This window comes from Leucoraja erinacea, chromosome 2, assembly GCF_028641065.1.
Source record: "Leucoraja erinacea ecotype New England chromosome 2, Leri_hhj_1, whole genome shotgun sequence".
Taxonomy (NCBI): Eukaryota; Metazoa; Chordata; class Chondrichthyes; order Rajiformes; family Rajidae; genus Leucoraja; species Leucoraja erinaceus.
In genome coordinates this window covers 88,655,799-88,681,199 of record NC_073378.1, presented here as the reverse complement: position 1 = coordinate 88,681,199, position 25,401 = coordinate 88,655,799, and the positions used below count along the sequence as shown (strand labels likewise).

Below are 25,401 nucleotides of genomic sequence, written 5' to 3'. Positions count from 1 at the left end.
ATAACTCTTTTATTTTTCATCGATAGGAAAAATCCTCAGCACCTGACGAGTGGAGGGGGACTCTGAGTAAGATGGCCAAAAATCACAGCCGTACGTGGTAGCGATTTTTATAAAATCAATATAAAGATCAAACAGGAAATGGTCAAGATTAGACTAGTAATTATATAGAAGGCAACTTTAATTGAGCAAACAACTTTAATTGGCAAGGCAACTTTAACTGGGCAAGGCAACTTTATTTAAGCACACAGCGTTAGCATTTCCAAACCAAAGGCAACACAGCTTTAGCATTTCCACACCCAAGGCAACATAGCTTTAGCATTTCCAAACCCAAGGCAACACAGCTTTAGCATTTCCTAACCCAAGGCAACACAGCTTTAGTATTTCCAAACTATATTTTCAAACCACATTAAGAGCACTGACAGGTCAGTAAAACCACGCAGTTTAGTAGACATATGTTCAGTGTTATTCATAGCTCAAACTGAGAGACGTGACTCTCTCGCTCCCCCATCTTGCAGAGACTGACTGAGGCACTCAACACTTCCGAGTTTTATATTCCCTCCGGAAGGGGTGTGGCCTTCAGGAGAGAGAATCTCAACATTTTTTAAACACTAATAACTGTTTTATTTTTAATCGATGGGAAAAATCCTCTGGTCCTGCACAGCGGAGGGGGGCGCTGAGTAAGATTGCCAAAAATCACAGCCGTAAGTGGCAGCGTTTTTTTCTAAAATCAGACTTTTAGAAATATATATATTATATATATATATATACACACACATATATATATATATACACATATATATATATATATATATATATATATAAAAAAAACACATATACATATATATAAATATATATGTACACACACACACACATATATAAATATATATATATATATTAAAAAATATAACTAAAAGTTTGATTTTATAACTATGAAATTCTCATCTTGGATGTGTGTGTGTGTGTGTGTGTGTGTGTGTGTGTGTGTGTGTGTGTGTGTGTGTGTGTGTGTGTGTGTGTGTGTGTGTGTGTGTGTGTGTGTGTGTGTGTGGTGTGTGAGAATTTATTTGTTTGTATGTTTCACATCCTCTCGAAAAAATGACGAGGTAATGGTAACATTTTTACTCATTCCAGTAGAGATTTACCCCCTGGAGTCCGAAACCGGCTTATCAGAAAATGTTGTGCTTTATTTCTTGTTATTAATGAAAATGTTCACAAATACGATAAAACTTTGAAATCAAAATGCCTGTTTTTCACTGATGACGTCACAATGGATCTATCTGCCTGCCGTCTGCTCACACTGCGAGTGACAACACCCCCCCCCCCCCACCCCTCTCACCATTATTCAAAATCTGCCCGTCGACTGAAGACCAAAGAATCTACCGGAGATAAACCCGCTCGCTGCTGGGCTCTCTCTTCCCCCCGGGCTTTGGTGAATGAGCAAGTCGGGCCCTATACTAGAGCTCTCGGGTCCGTCTCGGGTTGGAACCTTCGCGGGTTGGGTCCCCATACCCCATCCTCCTCCTCATCCTCTCCCCCCCCCCCCCTCTCTCGGATCGGAACCTTCTTGGGTTGGGTCCACCCCTCCCTCCTCTCTCTCCCCCCCTCCTCTAACCCCCCCCCCCCCCCCCTCCCCGGCCTCTCTCGCCTCTCTCCCCACCTCCCCCACCACCCTTCCCCCCCCTCCTTTGTCCCCCCCCCCCCCTCGCCTCTCTCCTATCTCCCCCCTCTCTCGCGAGGATGGGGTAAAAGGAGCGAATGGATATTAATATAATATCGTGGAGGTGGTTAATGTGTGTGCATGTGCGTGTGTGACGCCGCAGGCCGCCGCCCCCCCCCCCCACTACCGCAACCGCGCGGTGAGGGGACGCAACGGGTCCCACTTGGTCTAGTATGGTATAATACTATATGATTTAAATAGACCGCAGCACGGAATTAGTCTACCCTAGTAATATGAGCATTGATCACAAGAGGGCGCTATTACTTTTTCCAATCTAATTTTCTACTCATCTTAATTAATTAGTGTTCAACTTTTGGCACTGACAAGTTATGAATTTCTTCTCAATTATATTTTATCTAAATCTGTGCCAACTTTCAAGTAGATACCAGACATGGGTCACGAAAGTTAAATTCTAGACACATTTTCGATGCTCGTCCCATGGCCTATGAGTACTTGCCGCTCCTAAGACCTCTTCTGTTGATCAGTGCACTAGACTCTGCATCTTCTCACAAACGTACTCTGACCACAGTGACCATCTACAATAACTAGTGACTGCACCTGATTCCCTCCCAATCAGCATCAAGAGAGTCAAAAGTATTTTATTGTCATATGTCTCGAAATGGAACAATGAAATTCTTACTTAAAGTAGCACAATAGATATGTAAACAAAGTACAACAGCATCATAAGGGAATGACCATGAATGTTTTGAAAACTATTAGCTCCAATGGAGACACGAGTATGCATATCTTGTGTAAGAAAAAAGTGCTGGTGGAACTCAGTGGATCAGGCAGCATCTGCAGAAGGAAATAGAAAATGTTTCGGGTCAGGACTCTTCTTCACACGGATGGGAGTAGGGGTGAGAAAGTTTGAAAAGAGAGTGATGGGTGGGGCAAAGCCTGGTAAATGACAGGTGGATGTGAGTGAGGGTTGATTGGCAGATGGGTGAAAAATAAATAATAAAATAAGTAATATTTTTGTAATGCAAGTGCATTACTTATTGAACTGTATAATTGGGGCATTAAATAATTAAAAAAGATGTTTACAATAACTTTGGCCGACAGCCACCTTGGTCTCCTTTCCAGAATCTGCATTCAGTTCTGAAATCTCTCCAGGTGTAGAACCCTCAAAGTGATTGTTAACCAATCAGGAAGTATACAATTGCAAATCTTACCTCATCCTTTGAAAACGCAAAAATATAAGACAACTTTTTCCCCCATCCAATTTCATACAGGAGTGGTTTGTCACAGACATTTTCACAGGGATCACAATGCAGCCACCTTTTCTGGGAGGTTGAATACACCTCTGTCCACACATGATCTGAAACGATAACCAATACTCAGTTCCATCAAAAACTGGCCGCCTGATAATGCCTGCATTAACTATGTGAATTTGGTAAAAATACGGTGGCATAAATTCTAGTATTTAATTCTTAATCCAGTTCACACCAAACCAAGTAAGAGCAGATCAATTATACATCAACACCTATTATAATTTATGTGAATTAAAACCCAGTTAACTACTGAACAATTTTTTATTAGAATCAGAGATACATTATCGTATGTCTGATGACAGAAATTGAAGATAAGTAGGCTGAAGTGTCAGTAGAACCAACTTTTAATTACCCACCAAGTAGTTCAGTTAACTTTTCCAGTAAACTGCTTGCTGTCAATGCATTGCTAATTGTTGGTTATTTAACAATTGGTGCAACAGCTTGGTGGTTTTATGGAATTAACTATCTTAATTCGTTATGGCAAATTTGAATTGAATTTAACATGTCACATTCTACTCCAGGATTAATGAAAAATGTCAAATTATATGAAAAACTATTCCACTAATATATTTCACCGAGGACAGGAAGGAACATTTTACCCCAACTTTCTTAACCTTACACCACCAAATTTGTACCACCTTGACTTAATGCTCTGACAACAAGGAACATCAATAAATACTTAATGTCTTTCATATCACATGAAGAAAGAGCAAATGTTATAATTAGATGATGTAATAGTGCTTTACAAATTCATAAAACCCGAGGAATTAAATTATAATTTGCCGCTAGTCTTAGGTTCAAAGTGTGTTAGTTTGTTTCAGCCCAATTTATCTATGCCAACTAAGATGCCTCATCTAAGCTATTCCAATTTGCCTGTGTTTGGCCATATCCCTCTAAATCTCCCCTATCCATGTTCAAATGTATTTTCATTGTTACTGTACCTGCCTCAACTATTTCTTCAGGCAGCTTGTTCCAAATACCCACCACCATCTGTGAAAAGGTTATCCTTCAGGTTCCTATTAAATCTTTTCCCTCTCACCTTAATCCCACAGCTTCTATATCTTTACTCTATTCAGGGCCAACTTAACCAAAAGACCATAAGACATGGAAGGAGAATTAGGCTATTCGGCCCATCGAGTCAACTCTGCCATTCAATCATGGCTGATTCATTCTCCCTCTTTCTCCCCATAACCTTTGACACGCTTACTAATCAAGGACCCACCAATCTCTGCTTTAAAAATACCCAATGTGTTCAACAAATGTGGATTATATTACCTGTTGTACACCAGACAAATCTTGCTTCAAACCCCATGGCTCTGCAGCAAAGCGTGAAGCAATTGGCCCATTCTCCGCAACGCCCTCTTCTGGTTTCCAGTAGCTTCTCTGCATGGTTATACCTAGAGTGCACAAAATGAGTGTCAAATACAACACACTGCCAAAGTGATGTACAAAAGTGTGACAGATATTTCAGAATTTGTTTTCAAAACAAAGAAGCAGCCTACAACAATGGATATGCAATGTCAGTACTGGTCGACTTCCCATGGAATTACACTGTTATAGTACAACAAACTGAACTAAATACTTCAATGTGCTTGCGTATCATTTTTTTTCCCAGTTGTCAATTATTTTCAACCTTCTAGATAAATAGTTTTTACCGAGTTATATTTCAGCTTTTTGAAATCAAGACATAGATTTACAAAGGCTTCTTTGCTCAATCTCATATGCTTACTACAAGCAACTAACAGGGATTACTGCATTCTGAAGAAACAAAAATCAATGTTGACATTGATATTACACTATTTAAAACAATTTTGAGAAATGGCACTGTAAAGCAGTAAATACAAGAACAAATTAAGCAGAATTACTAAACTTTGCATTAATAACCCATCAATCATAGCTCACTCATTGAATTAAATGTTGATTTACAACATGTTAGCGGATTTTAGTTTACAATATTCAATAGGCTGGAATTAGCTTGACCCAGTCTGAACCTTGGGCCCAACAGCTGCTTTAAACTTCTGCTCCAAGGGACAAATAGAATTCCAATCCTTGTTGACGCAGCCACCCCTATAAAGTAGCCAGTAAGCGGAAACAAGGCCTTGGGCACTGTGTTTTGAAAATTCTTCCCCAAACACCCAGAGGCCCTACTTTGACAGCTCATACACATGTTATTACACTGATTTTTTTTTCATGTTTAAGGAGAGTTAATTAAAATTTTTACCTCAAAATATATTTTAAAGATATTTTAGTTATAAATTAAATATCAGCATTGATGTAAAAAAAAAAAAAAAACGGATCATTCCCGCACTACTGAAGTTACACTAACAGACCTGTAATTATGGCAGACCATGGTGCCGGGCCTATCCCCCAGCAACAGGCCTGGCTCCCCCGCCATGGATGCAGGAAACCCCTCCCCAAGAGGCAAGCTGCTGAGCCCCGTCTTCCTCATCCCCCATTGCCAGACAGGAGTGGGAAGAAATTCAAGATGGCGGCAGCAGATGGAAGGAACAAAGGGCTAATAGGCAGACCGGCTGTAGGTGGCAGTGCAGTGCATCTTGACAATGGAGTAGACCGCTGGAGGCCCTGCAGCAATCTGAGGCTCGGCTGGATTCAGTTCAGTTTTAGTTTAGTTTAGTTTATTGTCACATGTACCGAGGAACAGTAAGAAGCTTTTGTTGCGTGCCAACCAGTTAGCAGAAAGACAATACATGATTACAATCAATCCATTTACAGTGTATAGGTACATGACAAGGGAATAATATGATAAGGAATTGGGTGCCCCTCCAAGAGGCCGTGTGCGTGGAACAATGAGATTCTTATTTGCAGCAGCACGACAGGTTGATAAACACATTGTAAACAACAAAAATTAATACATACTAATATAGTGCAAAACAATGTAAAGCAAGAAGTCTCGAGTGCAATCAAGACAGTTAGCAAATTGAAGTTTAGTTGAAGTTTGTAGTGTTCAAAATTATTATTAGTTTAGTTTAGAGATATAGCGTGGAAACAGGCACTTCAGCCCACAGAGTCCGCACCGACCAGGAATACCCCACAACAATATCCGACACACACTAGGGGCAATTTACACTTATAGCAAGTCGATTAACCTACACACATGGATGTCTTGAGTGTGAGAGAAACACGAAGATCTCGGAGAAAACCCACACGGTCACGGGGAGAAAGTACAAACTCCGTACAGACAGCACGCATAGTCGGGATCGAACCCAGGTCTCTCACGATGCAAGTGCTGTAAGGCAGCAACTCTAACGCTGCGCCACAGGGCCGGCCTGTACATGTGCCAAGATAGAGTGAAAAGCTTTTGTTGGTTGTCCGATGGCTGTTGGGAAGAAGCGGTTCCTGAACATGGATGTCACAGTTTTCACTCGTATACCTTCTTCCCGACGGCAGGAGTGAAATGAGTGTGGCCAGGGTGGTGTGGGTTCTTGATGATGCTGGGTGCCTTTTTGAGGCAACGCCTCCCTTTTGATGGTGGGGAGTTCAGTACCTGTGATGGATGAGACAGTATCCACCACCTTTTGTAATCTACTCGTTCAGAGGTTTGAGTTGCCGAATGCCATGATGCAACCAGTCAATATGGTCTCTACCGCACACCTGTAGAAGTTCAAGAGAGTATCCGTTGGCATATTGAATCTCCACAGTCTAGAGGTGTTGATGGGCTTTCTTCATGATTACATCAATGTGCTGGGTCCAGGACACATATTCAGAGATATGTACACCCAGAAACTTGACATTGTTGACTCTCTCCATCACCGACCCATCAATGAGGACAGGCTAGTGGATCCTCGGCTTTAATCTTCTAAAGTCAACAAACAGCTTCTTGATTTTAAAGACGTCGAGAGCAGGGTTGTTGCTCTGGCACCAATCAGATGATCGATTTCCCTCCTATACTCTGTCTCATCGTTATCCGTAATTCGTCACCTCCTTGCATCCTTTGCCACTCAGATTTTTCCTTCCTTCTTCCAACCTGAATTATGTGCACACCTATTACGAAATAAACATCTCAACTCTTTTAGACACAATTGTCTAGCCTCAGGACCTCCCATTTACAATTATACTTTGGCAACAGTTGACCTTTTAATTTATTCCTTCACATGCTATGAATACTTTGTGCCCCAAAAATGTATTAGTTGCTTTCTGGAGACCCAAGTAGAGTATAGCCGAATGTATCTTTGTCACACAATTTTCCCGAACACTTGTTTTGAGATTATACAGTATGACACAGATCCTAACTAAGTAGCTAATACTTTGGACAATGAGGTAAGATTTAATGAGAATCAAAAAGATGGCGGCCTACTATTGGCCATGAATCGCAGAACCTAGGGCCCAGATGGCTGTACGCATGAGGACACGCTTGGGACATTTTCCTGCTAAAAAACTTTAGAAACACATTATTATTGCAGAAAAATTGTACATTATAACCAGGAAAAATTACCGGAGGAACTACAAAGAATTGATGACAACTTTACTTTTCCATAACGTCTTTAAGTGAAAAAGCCCATCAAGACTACTCTACAATTCAATCATGGTTGATCTATCTTTCCCTCTCATCCCCATTCTCCTGCCTTTTCACCACAACTTTACTAATCAAGAATTAGTAAATTTCCACCTCTGACCAAAGAAATTCCTTCACAACTCCTTTCTAAAGTTACATCTTTTTATTCTGAGGCCGTCTTCTGGTCCTAGACTCTCCCGTCAGTCAGAAACATCCTCTCCACATCCACTCATTGTACCATGTTGATAAATGTACCATGTTTTTAAATAAAAACAATTATTCTTGTTTTATTTCTGTGCATTCATTGAAATAACTTGCATTTTATTCACAAATTGGCCCTTAGCCACATGTGTGACTAAAAAGATAATAAATTGTGGAATACATCTCTTCTAATTCTCAAAGCATTACATGTATATTGTTTTATACTGCATATATGATTCATATTTTTTTTTGGTTTATCAGGTGAAATTTTTACATGTTATGCTGACAATTTGTTTAGGGTAAGAGGTCAAATATGACTGGTCATGTGTGTGACATCACATGGAAGCATTTTACAAACTCTGAATTTTAAAAAGCAAGAATGTTAATATATTTAGCAGACACGCATTAATAAACCTTTATTCCAGACACAGGTCCATATAACATATCATACAGTATAAGGAGATACAAAAAATACATTAAAAATTGCATATTAGCCTATAAGATATACAAGCTATTGCACCAATGCCATCTTAGCCTAGAAGTGACTCTATAGCAGCTTTTCAGAGGGCTGACTAGGGCTTCAATTATGTGGTTCTCCGACTTGTCCAGACGACACATAAAACTAAACATCAACTGTCTTAACAGTGTCTCACAGGTTGGCACTCTAGTGGACACAAACAATTGACTGGCACTATGCCACCTAGGGACACGAAGCAGCAACCTCATTGCATCATTGTATGCTACCTTGAGCCTCTGCATACTCTTTTCCTATAGTTAGACCACAATTGAGCAGTATATAACGGTGTGATATAGGTTCTGAACAAGGAACACTTCACAGAGTCAGAGCACATAGAAAACTTCCTTATAAGTATGTTAGCTTGAAAATAAATTTTACAGCGCTGTCGGTAGAGGTCTTTGTCATCCGTCCAGTCATCGGATATGACATGACCTAGGTATTTAATTTCCTCACACACAGTTAGAGGACTGTCTGACAAATAAAAGGTCGGAAAAGTTGATTTCCTGTCCTCAGCGCTTCTAGCTATCATTATGCGGCTTTTCTTAGCGTTATACTTTATGTCATAATCAAGGCCATACTGAGAGCACACCTTCAACATCTGCTGCAGCCCAGCACTATATGGACAGAGCAGGTCATCTGCATACATAAGATGATTAACAATAGTGTTGCCCACAAGACAGCCAGTTTTTAACCTATTTAACTGATTTGATAATTCATCCATATAAACATTAAATAAAATAGGAGACAAAATTCCTCCTTGCCGCACTCCGTTACTAACACAGAATGGAGCAGATACAACATTGTCCCATTTAACCTGAAACGTTTGATGGGCATACCAAAACACTAAAATTCTCACAAAAAATTTAGGGGCACCTCTATCTAGCAATTTTACAAACAATTGTTCATGATTAATTCTATCAAATGCCTTGGACGCATCAATAAAACATAGGAATACATAGCATTATAGTTCTGTAGGTAGGATAATAGCAATGAATAAGATTAAACTCTTACAAGAAATTTTCATTGTATTACTTGTGATGACATCTGGCCACGTGTGTGACATTTTAGTTCACTTTACAAAGAACTTGGCCAATTACAAAATCATGGCATGTATTACACGGGAGTGGCCAGATAAAAACAATCAAACCAATCAACCCTGTGTGTGGAAAGAAATTCCACATATATTTTAAATGGAAACCAAAATGTCATCACGTTCTGTACACTATACGTCAGTCTTACATACCTTGGAAATCGATTGCTGGTGTGACATTTACGGCAAAGATGATTTTCAACTCTTTCAGCACCCCATCGTTGATCTTCACTGCTTGGTGGAAGTGAACCTGATGACTCTGTTACTTGTCCACAAGTGCTACAGAGAACAGAGTCTATCCACTGGAAAAAGTCTTCTTTAAACCACCGGAGAAGCTCTAACAACAAGAAGTCTTCCAGGTTTATTGTCGATTCTGTTGAAAGGAATTAAAAAGTTTGCATTCATAACTTCAAACTGCTTAAGTACTTTCCCAATGTTGCCAACAAAAGCAAAGTGTCTGTTACAAAAGGTAAAGCAGTAAGTTTTTTACAAAACGCAAAGCAGTAGGTGCTTACAAAAGACAAATCAGATGATGTGGAGAAGTATTCCAAATTGATTTATTATTCATGATATTCAAGAACAAAGGATTTCCAAGTGGATTAAAGGTACTACCATCCTAACACCTTTTTAATGTTTGGGAATGTGTGTACCTTGAAAGCACTGCTTTCAGTCAATGTTAGCATTCTGAATGGTAAACAAAAAAATAATATCCAAGATGGACTTTCAAAGAAGAAGGGAGAGGAAGGGTCCAGGGTAAACAACGTCACCTTAAAAGTACGTATCTCATTCAGAAGCTGGGTATCACGAAGAGGAAATAATTCACAAATACCTGGACAAATGCCAATATTATGCCCCCAAAATGACTGCGTCATGGAAATAAATTCAGTCTATATTAACCCAGACTATAATATCAGATGGAGAAACAATTAGCAGACTCTCACAAAATAATAGCAGCGTATATAGTTCCAATATGGTGTTATAATGCTACACACTTGTACATTTTCAGGTAACTTATAATCACCATTAAGAAGTATCGCCATCTAAACCAGATGCTACAGGTTAACTGGTCATCTGTAGAACTGGTCATTGGTTTCCAGAAACCCACGGATCGCCCATGATATCTGAAATTGTTAAGCCTCAATTTTGTCACCATTCACCCATTCGTTACAATCATGGGGAACAATCCAAAAATATACACCCTGAATTTTGGACACTTTTAAATGACCTTTTCCAACAGATCAAAGCCCACTTTTGGAGAAACAGGCATTCGAACCTTCCCTGCATCCCAATTGCAAAGTTGATATTCACTTCTGATTTATTCCTTCCTCAACAGTTCTGAAGATCTCAAACCCAAATTCATGCCTTTGCAGCCCAATCTGTAGTGTGATGGCATAACAATACAAGACGGAAGAGCGGGGATTAGACCACATGATATCCTGGATCCTGCACAGTCATTCATGAAGATCACGGCTAATTTGATATTGAATTAATGCTCCAAATCCTCAATTTCCCGTAAAATGTGAAAAACCCACAGTGCCCTCCATATTGTTTGGGACAAAGTACCATCATTAATTTATTTGCCTCTGTATTCCACAATTTGAGATTTGTAATAGAAAAAATCACATTGGTTAAAGTGCACATTGTCAGAATATATTAAAGGGTATTTTTATACATTTTGGTTTCACCATGTAGAAATTACAGCTGTGTTTACACATTGTCCCCCCATTTCAGGGAACCATAATGTTTGGGACACATGGCTTCACAGGTGTTTGTAATTGCTCAGGTGTGTTTAATTGCTTCCCTAATGCAGGTATAAGAGAGCTCTCAGCACCTAGTCTTTCTTCCAGTCTTTCCATCACTTTGGAAACTTTTATTGCTGTTTATCTTCATGAGGGCCAAAGTTGTGCCAACAAAAGTCAAAGAAGCCATTATGAGACTGAGAAACAAGAATAAAACTGTTAGGGATATCAGCCAAACTTTAAGCTTACCAAAATCAACTGTTTGGAAAATCATTAAGAAGAGAGATCACTGGTGAGCTTACTAATCACAAAGGGGCTGGCAGGCCCAGGAAGACCTCCACAGCTGATGACAGTAGAATTCTCTCTATAATAAAGCAAAATCCCCAAACACCCGTCCGACAGATCAGAAACACTGTGGATTTGTCAATGACCACTGACCGCAGAAGACTTCGTGAACAGAAATACAGAGGCTACACTGCAAGATGTAGACCACTGGTTAGCCATAAAAATAGGATGGCCAAGTTCCAGTTTGCCAAGAAGTACTTAAAAGAGCAACCACAGTTCTGGAGAAAGGTTTTGTGGATAGATGAGACAAAGATTAACTTAGATCAGAATGATGGCAAGAGCAAAGTATGGAAGAGAGAAGGAACTGCCCAAGATTCAAAGCATACCACCTCATCTGTGAAACACAGTGGTGGGGGTGTTATGGCCTGGGCATGTATGGCTGCTGAAGGTACTGGCTCACTTTTCTTCATTGATGATACAACTGCTGATGGTAGTAGCATAATGAATTCTGAAGTGTATAGACACACGAGAAACATGTTTTGGTCTCTTCCTTCGGGGGATGCGACTTTTTTTCTGTCGTATTCACCGTCCCCGTCTCCGTCTGCGCCAGGGCCTAATGGCGGAGCTGGTGGCCTCGGAGCTGTGGCAGCGGCAGCTGAGACCCGACTCGGCCTCGGAGCTGTGGCGGCGGCAGCAGCGGCAGCGGAGACCCGACTCGGCCCCGGAGCTGTGGCAGCGGCAGCGTAGGCCCGACTCTGCCCCAGAGCTGTGGCGGCGGCAGCGTAGGCCCGACTCGCCCCCTGAGCTGTGGCTGCGGCAGCAGCGGCAGCGGAGACCCGACTCGGCCCCGGAGCTGTGGCGGCGGCAGCAGCAGCAGCAGCGGAGACCCGACTTGGCCCCGGAGCTGTGGCGGCAGCAGCGGCAGCAGTGGAGACCCGACTCGGCCTCAGAGCTGTGGCAGAGGCAGCAGCAGCGGAGACCCGACTCAGCCCCGGAACCGTGGCGGCGGCAGCGGACCACGGTTGAGCCGCGGGATTTACCATCACCCGGTGGGGTCACAATATCTGGAGCCTGGATCGCCTCAGCGCAGAGGAAGAACAAAGAGAGAAGAGACAGAGACTTTAAGATTTTGCCTTCCACCACAGTGAGGAGGTGTTTGGTGAACTCACTGTGGTGGATGTTAAATTTGTGTTGATTGTGTGTTTTTGTCATTTTTTTTAAATTATATGTATGATTGCAGTGAAACGAAATTTCGTTCAGACCAAAAGGTCTGAATGACAATAAACGAATCTAATCTAATCTAATCTAACATCCTATTTGCTCAAATTCAAACAAATGTCTCAAAACTCATTGGCTGGCAGTTCATTCTCCAGCAAGACATTGACCCCAAACATACTGCTAAAGCAACAAAGGAGTTTTTCAAAGCTAAAAAATGGTCAATTCTTGAGTGGCCAAGACAATCACCTGTTCTGAACCCAATTGAGCATGCCTTTTATTTGCTGAAGAGAAAACTGAAGGGGACTAGTCCCCAAAACAAGCATAAGTTAAAGATGGCAGCAACACAGGCCTGGCAGAGCATCACCAGAGAAGACACCCAGCAATTGGTGATGTCCATGAATCGCAGACTTCAAGCAGATATTGCATGCAAAGGATATGCAACAAAATACTAAACATGACTACTTTCATTTACATGACATTGTTGGGTCCCAAACATATGGTGTCCTGAAATGGGGGAACTATGTATAAACACTGCTGTAATTTCTACATGGTGAAGCCTAAATGTATAAAAATGGCCTTTATTAAAATCTGACAATGTGCACTTTAACCACATGTGATTTTTTTCTATTACAAATCTTAAATTGTGGAGTACAGAGGCAAATAAATAAATGGGTCTTTGTCCCAAACATTATGGAGGGCACTGTATCTCAGACTTGCATAACTGCCTCCACAGTTCTTTGAGGTTGAGAATCGTATTCTTGCCTTGCTTGCCTCTATTTACTGGATTGCTGATGAACATTTACCAGCCCCCTTATTACATGCTTTTGTTTCCTTATTTGTGCACCCAAACATTTAAAATGACAACAGAAACATTAACTATGTTTTTCTCTCCATAGAAACTGCCCATTCATTTTTTTTGTCAGATTTCTCACATCTGCAATTTTTTTGGCATTTTAGATTTGAAACATTTACTTAACTATATCATTCCGTTATTTGTTTAATCAAAGGTCAAACCTGGATCCAGTTTTGTAGCACATAACAACTTTTCATTTGCTATTTTTTTCAAATCCTCGACAGGAATACAGGCCAAGGCTTTTTGTTGAAGTCTCATATCCTCATACATCAAGACTTGCTGAAAATGTGTTTTCAAAGTTGCCAAAAGACTCCTTGCAGAATTCTTTAGAAATCAAAAAAAACATCAAGAATATTTAATGATACTTCAAATCAATTGGAAAATGGAAAATTATTTTATACTCTACGTGTTTTCAAGTGAATTTTAATTATAACATATAACGTTCACTTAATTAGCCAATCAGCAATACTGAAGTGGAGTGCACATCCTAAACCATTCCCATTTGATGTCAAAGTAACTTAAAACTATTTTAGAACTATAAATATTTGAACTAATAAAGTAAGTAGATAGTTTCAAAATGTTCATATGACCCCACCCCAAACATTTTGGGACAATAGACTTTGCGATTTACACCTCCGTTTGTGTGATCCACTTCTTTGCATCATCATTGAATAGCCTACCATCAATTATGATATTTCTTGCTTTTGTTCGGCACTTTGGATTGGAACCCGAGATTAAAATAGAAGCCTTGTTTTTAAGAAGTGAACAAAATACAAATTTCAAAAATTACGACATTTTGTTTTGATCCAAAGGAGTGCCAATCCAGACACAAAATTGAATGGCCAGAGAACTATCTTAGCAAACCATTTGAAATATTCCTAAACATACAAAGATCTAATCAAATCACAAATGTATGCAGTTTATGCTCGCAAAGTTAAAAGATAATGCATTCAGCAGTAGGGGATCATTAATGGTAGCTTCAACATTTGTGTTTTCTTGTGCAGGCACCTTTTCCAAAAAATGCTGTCAATTGTACAAGGTGATGATGACAAATGACAACAGCTTTGCTGCTGGTCTCAACTACAAAATACAGGGCATACAGATGGTGACTGTATTGTATCTGACTGCTAAAAAATGAAAGAGAATTTACCCAATTATGGAGATGATACTAAATGACACAGGGGAGCTAGTAGCACAGTTGGAAGCAAATAAATCATAAGCAGATTAATTTAATGCACACATAATAGAAAATGGAATTTAATGGGAGCAAATATGGTGTCACCTAATGTTGATGCAAGAAGATATTTCCCACAAGATGAAAAACTAGGAAATAAAAGAATGGAGAAGTATGGATGCCCTGATAAATAAGTCATTGCAACCCAATAAAGGTAAGAGCAATCACAATGGATAATGGTGCATTGGTTTTTATTTCAAGCGAGGACTGGAGTATAAAGGAAACAAATTTCCACTCCAGTTATGCAGAATTTGACAAATCCCATCTGGAGATATGTGTTGAGCTTTCAATTAGTATATATCGGCTTGAGACTAAGCTACATAAAAATTCACAAGTATATGTGGAAGGGGATATTTGGGGGCTTGTGCATGCATGGGGAGGGGAAATGGTGTGCATCCAGGTTGTTTTTGCAGGTTATTTACCAAAATTCTCTCATTTGGAATATTGCATGCAATTCTGTTCGCCCCATTACAGGAAGGATGTGGAGGCTTTGGAGAGGTTTACCAGAATGTGGCTTGGATTAGGGTGTATGAGGTACCAGGAGAGTTTGGACAAACTTGGGATTGTTTTCTCTGGAGCTCGAGGTTGAGGGAGATGTGATAGAAGTAATGAGAGGCATTGATAGGATAGGTAGTCAGAACGTTTTTCAAAGGGTGGAAATGTCAAAAACTATAAGGCATAGGCTTTAGGTGCGAAGGGCAAAATGTAAAGAAGATGTGGGGAAAATTATTTTTAGAGAGTGGTGGGTGCCTAGAAAGTGTTGCCAGGGGTGTTGGTGGAAGCAAATGCGATAGTAGTGTATAAGAACCTTTTAGATGGGCATATGGATATGCAGAGAATGGAAAGATATGGAATATGGGCAAGTAGATGAGATTAGTGTATCTTGGCATCAGGTTTTGCAGAGATATTATGGGCCGAACAGTCTGTTTCTGTACTGTACTGTTGCATGTCCTCTGGGTCAACTATTGAAGACTAGGTAAATTGATATTTCTTACCAGGTCAGAGGAGGACGGTCTTCTATATGACTAACTTTTTGGGGATGGGTATGAAAGGCTAAATAAAAGATTCATTTATTACTAATGGTTTAAGAAAGCCCTCTTCATCATTGAAAGTATCGACACGAGGCACCGCCTCCAGAAGGTGACATTTATCTTCAGGGATCGCTATCATCCTGGCCATGCCCTCTCCATCTGGTATGAGCTACAGAAGTCTTGGCACACACTACCAGGTTCAGGAACAACTACTTTCCTATAACAATCAGGTTGTTGAATCGACCCACACAACCTAATCATACCTTGGCAGAAGAACACTACGGACCACCACCTACCATGGACTTGTTTTTTTTTAAATTACATTTTGCAGGATTGTTTTTTTTCTCGTTTTACTGTGTTACTAATTTGTGTTGAATTGATGAATAATCTATGTACAATTTATGTTTTTGTGTGTTGTCTGTCATTGTGCCTGTGAAGATGCTGCAAGTTTTTCATAATACCTATATCTCACCATACTCGAGCATGACAAAAACTGGCCAATGAGATTCAGGTTTCATTTACAAAAAAGTAAATCATGAGGCATTTTATTTATATTGTTAATACAAATTCAGGGACAGTTTCTTCCCAGCTGTTATCATCCTACCACAACCAGTGCTGAACCTATCTATCTCATTAGTGACCCTTGGACTATCCTTGACCGTCTTTGCTGGCTTCACCTTGCACTAATCGTTATTGCTTTATCAGTTATCTACACACTGTAAATGGCTCGATTATAATCATGTATTGTTTTTCTGCTGACTGGATAGCGTGCAACAAAATCTTTTCACTGTACCTCGGTACACGTGACAATAAACTACACTTGTGTCATTGCCATCCTGCACTGCTGAGAAAAGGACACAATCAAAGTTATAAGAATAAGCATAAGTTGCTACTGCCTTTATCACTCTGCAACTTTTAACTGTTACCATTTTAAGCGATATCATCAACCACCACAACTTTGAAATCAATGTTTAGGAAGGAACTGCAGATGCTGGTTTAAATCGAAGATAGACACAAAAGTAACTCAATGGGACAGGCCGCATCTCTGGAGAGAAGGAATGGGTAGCGTTTCGGGTCGAGACCCTTCTTCATACTGATGTCAGGACAGTGGGAGGACATAGATAAGGAAGTGGAAGGTGTGAAAATAGGATAGAGGGAATGAAGTTCAAGGAAAATGTAGAATAGATCATTGTTAGTTGGGAGACGGTAACAACAAAGCAAACAGAGATAAAATGTAGTCACAGACAGTAAGACTGGCTGGAAAACTGGGAAGGGGGAGGGGATGGAGAGAGAGGGAAAGTAAGTGTTACGAAGTTAGAGAAGTTAATGTTCATACCGCTGGGGTGCAAGCTGCTCAAACGAAATAGGAGGTGATGGTTCTCCAATTTGCCCTGAGCCTCACTCTGACAATGGAGGAGGCCCAGGACAGAAAGGTCAGCATGGGAATGAGAGGGGGAGTTAAAGTGGTTAGCAACCGGGATATCAGGTAGGTTTAGGCAGACAGAGCAGAGGTGTTCAGCGAAACAATCGCCGAGCCTGCACCTGGTCTCACTGATATACAGGAATCCACACCTGGAACAGCGGATACAGTAGATGAGGTTGGAGGAGGTGCAAGTGAACCTATGCCTCACCTGAAAAGACTGTCGGGGTCCTTGGACAGAGTTGAGGGGGGAGGTATAGGGACAGGGTTGCATCACCTGCGGTTGCAGGAGTACGTACCTGGGGAGGGGGTGGTTTGGGTGGGGAGGGACGAATTGAACTGGGAGTTGCGGAGGGAACGGTCTTTGTGGAAAGGGGTGGAGATGGGAAGATGAGGCTAGTGATCGGACCCCGTTGGAGGTGGCGAAAATGTCGGATTATGTGCTGAATGCGACGGCTGATGGGGTGGAAGGTGAGGACAAGGGGGACTCTGTCCCTGTTACGAATGGAGGGAGGAGGGGCAAGAGTGGAGCTGCAGGATCATCTTGGGCGCAGTTGCGGTCTAGACAGAGGAATTGGGAGTTGCGGATAGTCTTTACAGGAAGCAGGGTAGGAAGAAGTGTTGTCTAGATAGCTATGGGAGTCAGTAGGGTTTATAGTTGATAGTTTGTCTCCTGTGATGGAGACAGTGTGATCAAGAAACGGCAGGGAGACGTTGTATATAGTCCAAGTGAATTTGAGTGCAGGATGGAAATTAGTTGTGAAGTTGCTGAAGTCAGTGAGTTCTGCATGGTTGCAGGAGGTAGCACCGATTCAGTCATCAATGTAGCGGAGGTAGAGTTTGAGGATAGGGCCAGTGTCCGCCTGGAACAGTCATTGTTCAACGTCCCCTTCAAAGAGGCAGGCATAGCTGGGGCCCATGGAATTGCCCATAGCAACGCCTTGGATTTGGAGGAAGTGGAAGGATTCGAAGAAGAAGTTGTTAAGGGTAAGGACCAGCTTTGCTAGGCAGAGGAGAGTGTTAATAGATGGAAATTGGCTGGTTCTGCAGTCGAGGAAGAAACGGAGGGCTTTAAGACCTTCCTGGTGGGGGATGGAGGTGTAGAGTGACTGAACATCCATCGTAAAGATGAGGTAGTGGGGGTTGGAAAACGGAAGTCATTGAAAAGGTGGGCATAGGTAGGGACCGAGGGGGGGGGGGAGATAGGATAGAGTTGAGGTATGTGGAAATTAATTTAGTGGTACATGAACAAGCAGAAACAATGGGTCTGCCAGGGCAGTTCTGTTGTGGATTTTGGGGTGAAGATAAAATTGGGCCATGCGGGGCTGTGGAACGCATTGGAGGGCAAACAGCCGGAAGTGATGAAATCTGAAATGGTTTGAGATTAAGGCCTGGTGCTCGTCTGTGGGATCATGGTCCAAGGACAAGTAGGAGAGGCCTGAGAGTTGCCGCCTGGCCTCAGCCCGGTAGAGGTCAGCGTGCCAGACTACCACGACACCTCCCTTGTCGGCGGATTTGATTATAATGTCGGGGTTGCTGCAGAGTGAGAGGTTATAGTAGGTAAAGGGAGTGGAAAAGTTGAGACGGTTGATGTCATGCCAGCAGTTGGAAATAAAAAAGTCTAAGAGAGTGGAGGGCCATCCAGGAGAGTCCAAAAGGTGAGGGACCGGAGGAGACGGGAGAAGGGGTCATCACTGGGTGGTGAGGACTCCTTCCATAGTAAAAGGCACAGAATTTATGTCACAGCCACTGATGTTTAAAAGAGACACAATAAAGATAATCAATAAAAACAAATCCTTTTTGCAAATCGACTTGTTCTGATGGCATGAATCATTCAGCTATACCTGGTGGAGACCCTGTTGGATCTCCCAGTTACTACTTTTAAATTACTTTGTTCCAACTGCTCTGGACATACATTTACCCGTATAAATTTTGATGAAAGAATCTTACATTGGTAGCTGGCCTGAATGTCTGAGCTGGCAACTGCGTCGATGTATCATTGAAAAATGGTCGAGCACGGAAGGAGGTTTCAGGCTGACTTGGCTGGACATGGGCAGAAGCCGAAAGTGGCGGTGATATTGGGATTGATTTATTAGCAGCTGTCCTCCGATTCCTTTCAGCAGCAATTAGATCTCTAATTCTTTTCAGCCTCTGTACTGAAGCATTTTTAGGAAATACAAGATGTGTTTCTTCCTGTGGATTTAAAATCAATTAACCATGAGTCCAATTACAATTGCACTAAATGAAAGAATCACGTAACATATTTTCAAAAGAGCACAAAATGCAGCTTTTACTATCAACACTTGTGTACATGAAAGCAATGGGCCTTTAAAATACATTTTTTTAAATTAGCAGTTTAAGTTCACTTTAATGAATAAAAGTTGGTTAGGTTGATCTTGATTTTGACAACTTGAAAAGTTGATTTTGTCCGCATGTTGGAAAATGCAAAGAAAAAGAACAAAATACTGATAAGACCAATTACTAAACGTGGAGAGGGTAGTAACAAATCTTTGTATGTTCTACAGACTTTTGAATTTAACAATATTATGAGGGGCTTGCTTGTATGCAGGGGTGTTCATGTCAGTTATTTGTAACCTGAAGATGGCCTGTAATTGATTTTAGTAGAATAACCAATTTTAAAACCATGGCCATTGAATAATGTAATTCAATCACTCAGATTCATTTTATAATAATTCCAGCTAATGGCATTCTGGATAGCAATGCACAAAATATGACTGAGAATAAATACATGCTCTTGCTGAATTTTGACCATCTATATTATATTGGCCACATGGGTAAAATTAGCTTGACTAGAATTCCTTCCAAATTGACCCAATAGGTTTGATGTCGTAAAAAAGATCATGAAATCTACATTATATCTTGAAACGGATACAACTATTTTCTTAAGCAATAAAACAAATAGTTCCTCGAATTATGCCTACCTAAGAGATCGATCTCTTAGATAGGCATAATTCTCCCATGCCTTTTTATTTATATTTAGTAATTACCATTTTATAATTATAGTCGGGGTAGGCAGTGCCTACCTTGCCTACCCTGATGGCACGTGCCTGCCAAAGAGGTACATTGTAGTTCAGCACTGCTCTCAGGTGGTGGTAGGATGATTCAGTTGCCTGACAACAGCAGGGAAGAAACTGTCCCTAAATCTGATGGTGAACATTTTCACACTTCTCTACCTTTTGCCTGATGGGAGAGAGGAGAAGAGAGTGTGGCCAGAGTGCAACTCTTCCTTGATTATGCTGTTGGCCTTGCCGAAGCAGCGTGAGGTATAAATGAAGTCAATGGAAGGGAGGTAGACACAAAATGCTGGAGTAACTCAGCGGGACAAGCAGCATCTCTGGAGAGAAGGATTGGGTGACGTTTCGGGTCGAGTCCCTTCTTCAGAATAGAAGGGAGGTTGGTTTGTGTGATGGTTAGGCTGTGCCCACAATTTGTTGCAATTTCTCGCGGTCTTGGATGGAGCTGTTCCCAAATCAAGATGTGATGCACCCTGATAAAATGCTTTCTTTGGTGCATCTTTAGAAGTTGGTGAGAGTTGTAGGGAACATGCCAAACTTCTTAAGCCTTCCAAGTTGGTGTGCTTTCTTTGTCATTGCTTCAATATGGATGGACCAGGAGAAGTTGTTGGTGATATTAACTCTTAGGAATTTAAAGTTTTCAGCCATCTTTGGCACCATAAATGCAAACTGGGGTATGTGGACCGCTTTGCTTCCTGACGTCAATCACTATCTCAGGTAGACAAAAATGCTGGAGAAACTCAGCGGGTGAGGCAGCATCTATGGAGCGACGATCACTATCTCCTTTGTTTTGTTGACTTTGAGAGAAAGGTTGACACAAAATACTGCAGTAACTCAGTGGGACAGGCAGCATCTCTGGAGAGAAGGAATGGGTGATGTCTAGGGTCGAGACCCTTCTTCAGAGAGAAAGGTTGTTGTCTCGACACCAGGATACAAGATTCTCGATCTCCTTCCTGTACTCAGTCTCATCATTATTTGATAACCGGCTCAGAATAGTGGTGTCATCTGCGAATTTGAAAATTGAATTAGATTTGTACATGGCTTCACAGTCGTGGGTGTACAAGGAATAAAGAAGGGGGCTGAGAACGCAACCTTGCAGAGGCCCAGTGTTGAGGACTATCGTAGAGGAAAATGTGTCCCCTATTCTTACTGATTGGGATCTGTTGGTCAGGAAGTCGAGAGTCAAGTTGCAAAGTTAAATGCTGACATCAAGTCCCGTGGTTTTGGTAATAAGCTTGGATGGTATAATGGTATTAATGGCAGACCTGTAGTGTCTCTCTTATACAGGTGTTCTCGGGAAGAAGGAAGTCGAGGAACCAGTTGCAAAGGGATATACAGAGACCCAGTTCCGTGAGCTTGGTAACCAGTTGAGGGGATGATGGTGTTGAACGCCGAGCTGCAATCTATGAACAACAGTCTGACGTATGTCACATCCTCAAAGGATCACATCTTCCGTTGACCTGGTCCAGCAGTTGGAAAATTGTAGTGGATCCATTTTCTTGGTGAAGTAGAAGTTCATAAGCATCATAACAAAACTCTCAAAGCACTTAATCACCACGGATGTTAGTGGCAATGGTCAGTAGGTATTTTTGATGCCTTTTTAGGGAATCAGGTGAGAACCTCAGACCCTAGTAATGAGAGGCTGAAATCCACAGAAACTCCAGCCGGTTGGTCTGCACAGCTTTTAAGACTGGGTATAGCATCAGGTCCAGACGCTTTCCGAGGTTTTACCCTCCTGAAGAATCTTCTGACGTCACCCTCAGTGAATGAGATTATAACAACATTGACGTAGTAGCAACACGAATGAATGGCACAAGTTAGGTTCTTGGTACCTGTAACACCACTGGCTTATTTCTCCTCATCCTTCATGACCTGTGCGCATCATCCCAAGCCAACAAACCTGTTCTCCTCTGATGCTTTAATACTGATATCCAATTTTGATTGCCTTCTTTTAGGTCCATCCTACACATCCAATAAGTATATCTCTTCCTGCTTTTATTGATTTATTGATTTATTTTTTATTTTTTATTCCCTTTCTCAATTATGTTTAACTCATTGAAGACTGTATCTGCGAATAAGTACCACTTTACATCTAGATGAGGAGAGATTTACACAAGGAATGTTTCCAGGGATGGAGGCTTAATTGTGATTGATTAATCAGAGGTTGTTTTCTTTAGCAGCACAAGGTAACTGATTGGTGAATTAAAAATTGAAAGCATGTAAAATTAGACAAAGTAAGTTGTTTGCCAACCGCCAAAAAACACTATATAGAAGAAGAATTAGACAAAGTGACCAGGAACTTATCTCTCTTCAAGTAAATATCAATGACCAGCAGATAATAGATTTAGAGGGGATTTTGAGGTCTACTACTCACTGATTGAAAGTACATTTGAGACAGAAAGCATCACATTTAAGAGTTACTGGGTGAGTATTTTATGTGCTGTAACATATAGGACAAGATATGGGAAGCCTTTTTCTCAGCATGCAAGTGCACAACTGACAGAACGCCTTCAACTGGGTTATTAATGTCTACAATTGTCAGTTCTAATTGCAGCTCATCACAGACCACACAGATCAGATGGAGCGTCAGTTGAACTTGCTGAGGAGCACACAGAAGCAAAAAGTGTTTCAGATACATGTTTTAGGAAGGTGGTCACACCAATGTTTCAGCAGAAAGTAGTTTCCTGTGGCTGTACCCATCTCAAACATATATACTGGATACTGCTCGGCTGGAGGTGATAATAGCCTATCAGGAGAAAATGCTTTAAAAATGCCCATGATGGCCTCCACATCCGTCTGTGGCAACTAATTTCAGATTTGCCACCCTCTGACTAAATAAATTCCTCATCATCTCCTTTCTAAAGGTATGTCCTTTTATTCTTGAGGCTATGCCTTCTGGTCCTACACTCTCCCACTACTGGAAACATCCTCTCCACATCCACATTATCCAGGCCTTTCACTATTTTCTCTTTTGCACTATTTGATGTAATCATGTACAGTATAATTTGCCTGGATAACATGCAAAATATGTTTTTTTTGCTGTATCGCAATACATGCAACAATATAAGCCAATACCTGAATCACATTTGTCTATCTCCAAGCTCTGCAAATCTCTCACCTAGTGTTTTTTTTATTGTTCCTGCCAGCACGTTCTCACCTCCTTAATGTATCTACAATTCTCTGTAGCCTCTTTATGTCCTTTTTACAATTTACTTCCTATCCATCATAGTCTCATTGGGAAATCATATATTTGGTACATTCATTCATATCTTTGGTGCAGTAGCACCAATTCCCATTGCACACTACTCATAACATCTTGCTAATGGGACAAAACATATTTATACCTTTTATTTTCCTGATAGCTGGCCAGTCTTTCATGCGACCAAACGAACACTGGGCAAAGATAGCCCAAATTACCTCTGTCATTCAATAAAGATTATTCCTAATCTGATCATAAACTCAATCCCATCTTTTACCTATTCCTAGAAATCCTTCACCACCTTGCTTGACAGGAAACTATCCCTGCCTTAAAATATTCCAAAACAATGCTTCCACCATCCTTTCACAACCCACAAAGACAACAAGGTTTGTATCATAGCCAATGGGTGGCTCTTAGTTTTGAACAGTGATTCTCTATTTCTAGATTCTGCTGCAAATAAACATTTACACTCTCAAGACCCTTTTTCTGAACAGCTTCCAACATGTTAAATAAGGAAACTAATACTACACATAATTGTTCACAACAAAAGTAAGTCAAAAAACATTGTTATGAACTCTGTCCTGTTAGAAATTAGATATACAATGTGATGAATTGTTCTCTATTTCAATTTAGTCTCCTGACTTCCACTCATCACCCCCAAATTATTCTATTGCCTATAACAATATCATTGATTATAGAATTACTATTATTACTATCACATTTTACTATACCTCTTGAAATCCCATTTCAAAGAGACACTCAACAGCTCCCTTGACTGGCATCAACCTGTTTGAAAAGGTTTGATTTCCAATCTTAATTGATTTGTATTTGTCTTCATTTGGGTTTCTGTTAGAAAGAAATAGAGCATAAAATGATGAATATTGGAAATAATGAGCATAGATATAATCTTCATTTGATTAAAAGTATTATTTCAAAATAAATCACATACCACTTATTGTTAATACCGATTGAATAAAATGATCATCCGTGGCATGATTTAGGTCATCTGGAGCCTGTATTGTGATTAATGTTTATTTGCTAACTAGCTTGACTTTTGAGGCTATAATTCAGAGGTCAACTCCCTATAGGAAAGTAATCTGAAACGGAATAATTAGAAAAATAATCATTATTTTCCTGATTGGCAGTAATTTGTCTTCACTCTTTGAAGTTATCTCAAGGCCAGAAAATAAACAGTAGGAACTTTCTGGCTCTTATATCAGTTTTTGTTCAATGGTCAAATTGTAATTTGCAGTGTTTCTTCTCAGGAAGATCTGGAAATTATTGGGTGCTGCAAATTTAATCTGTTAAAGTATTGCTCTATGTGAATCAAATAATAATTTGTTTGATTAAAATGACAGTTAAGACATTAACTGGGTGATTGGTCGTGGGAGACAGTATCAGTCCTATTAAATGCTATCGGGACAACCACAGGTTTTGGAGTGGTTGAAAAGCCTTGGGAAGTTGCAACCTGGTGCAGTTAACTAACAATCACAGCGATGCTGTGTGCGATTGGAAAGTGGCAAAAAAATGCACTCGCGGCTATGGAAAGGGAGCACAAATAATCCTTTGGAGGAACTCAGCGGGTCAGGCAGGGGGGAATGGACAGACGATGAAGTTCCTCCTACACATTGGTCGTTGCTGCAGTCTCCTGCGCCTCTGGGACGGGAGGCCAATCTAACCTAATGCCCTTCCCCGGAGTGACGGACCGCAGCTGCAATAGCGCTGCAGACGTGAACCACCTGTGAGCCCGGGCCTCACCTCAGGATGTTGTCCGCGTATCGCAGCAGCAACTCGGACGCATCGAGGAAAAGCGTCTCCGGATTCTCGCTCAGCACCGCCACCGCCGCGGACGCCATGGCGCCTCCGCCTTTGGTCCGTCCCTCACTCCGCCACTTGGACGACGTCGGCCGCCCGGCCTCCGGCACCGTCAGCACCGCCCGGGCCCCGACCCAACCCGCCCCGCCCCGCCAGCAAGTTCTCTGGTTTTCCCCACCAACAGCGCCGCCCAGATCCGGCACCGCCTTCCCGCATCGTCATCGTCAGCGCTGCGCTGCGCCGCCCGGCCTCCGGCAAGGCCC

At 41.3% G+C, this 25,401-nt stretch overlaps 1 protein-coding gene across 3 annotated transcripts in view; it reads right to left on the bottom strand.

Annotated features, from left to right (window-relative positions):
• ngly1 (N-glycanase 1) overlaps positions 1–25,312 on the bottom strand; it is a 39,440-nt gene extending 14,128 nt beyond the window's left edge. For 2 of the 3 annotated variants that reach the window (XM_055660544.1, XM_055660555.1), the window contains exons 1-7: positions 25,082–25,312; positions 24,055–24,169; positions 19,040–19,282; positions 13,566–13,728; positions 9,463–9,682; positions 4,264–4,385; positions 2,890–3,035 (exon numbers count right to left, since the gene is read on the bottom strand). In XM_055660544.1, the coding sequence (XP_055516519.1) occupies positions 2,890–3,035; positions 4,264–4,385; positions 9,463–9,682; positions 13,566–13,728; positions 19,040–19,282; positions 24,055–24,169; positions 25,082–25,179 (1,107 nt within the window). In that variant the 5' untranslated portion in view covers positions 25,180–25,312. Of the gene's footprint in view, positions 1–2,889; positions 3,036–4,263; positions 4,386–9,462; positions 9,683–13,565; positions 13,729–19,039; positions 19,283–24,054; positions 24,170–24,272; positions 24,421–25,081 lie in introns of all 3 variants that reach the window. The other variant, XM_055660563.1, reaches the window with a different exon arrangement.
• Positions 25,313–25,401: the final 89 nt, after the last annotated feature.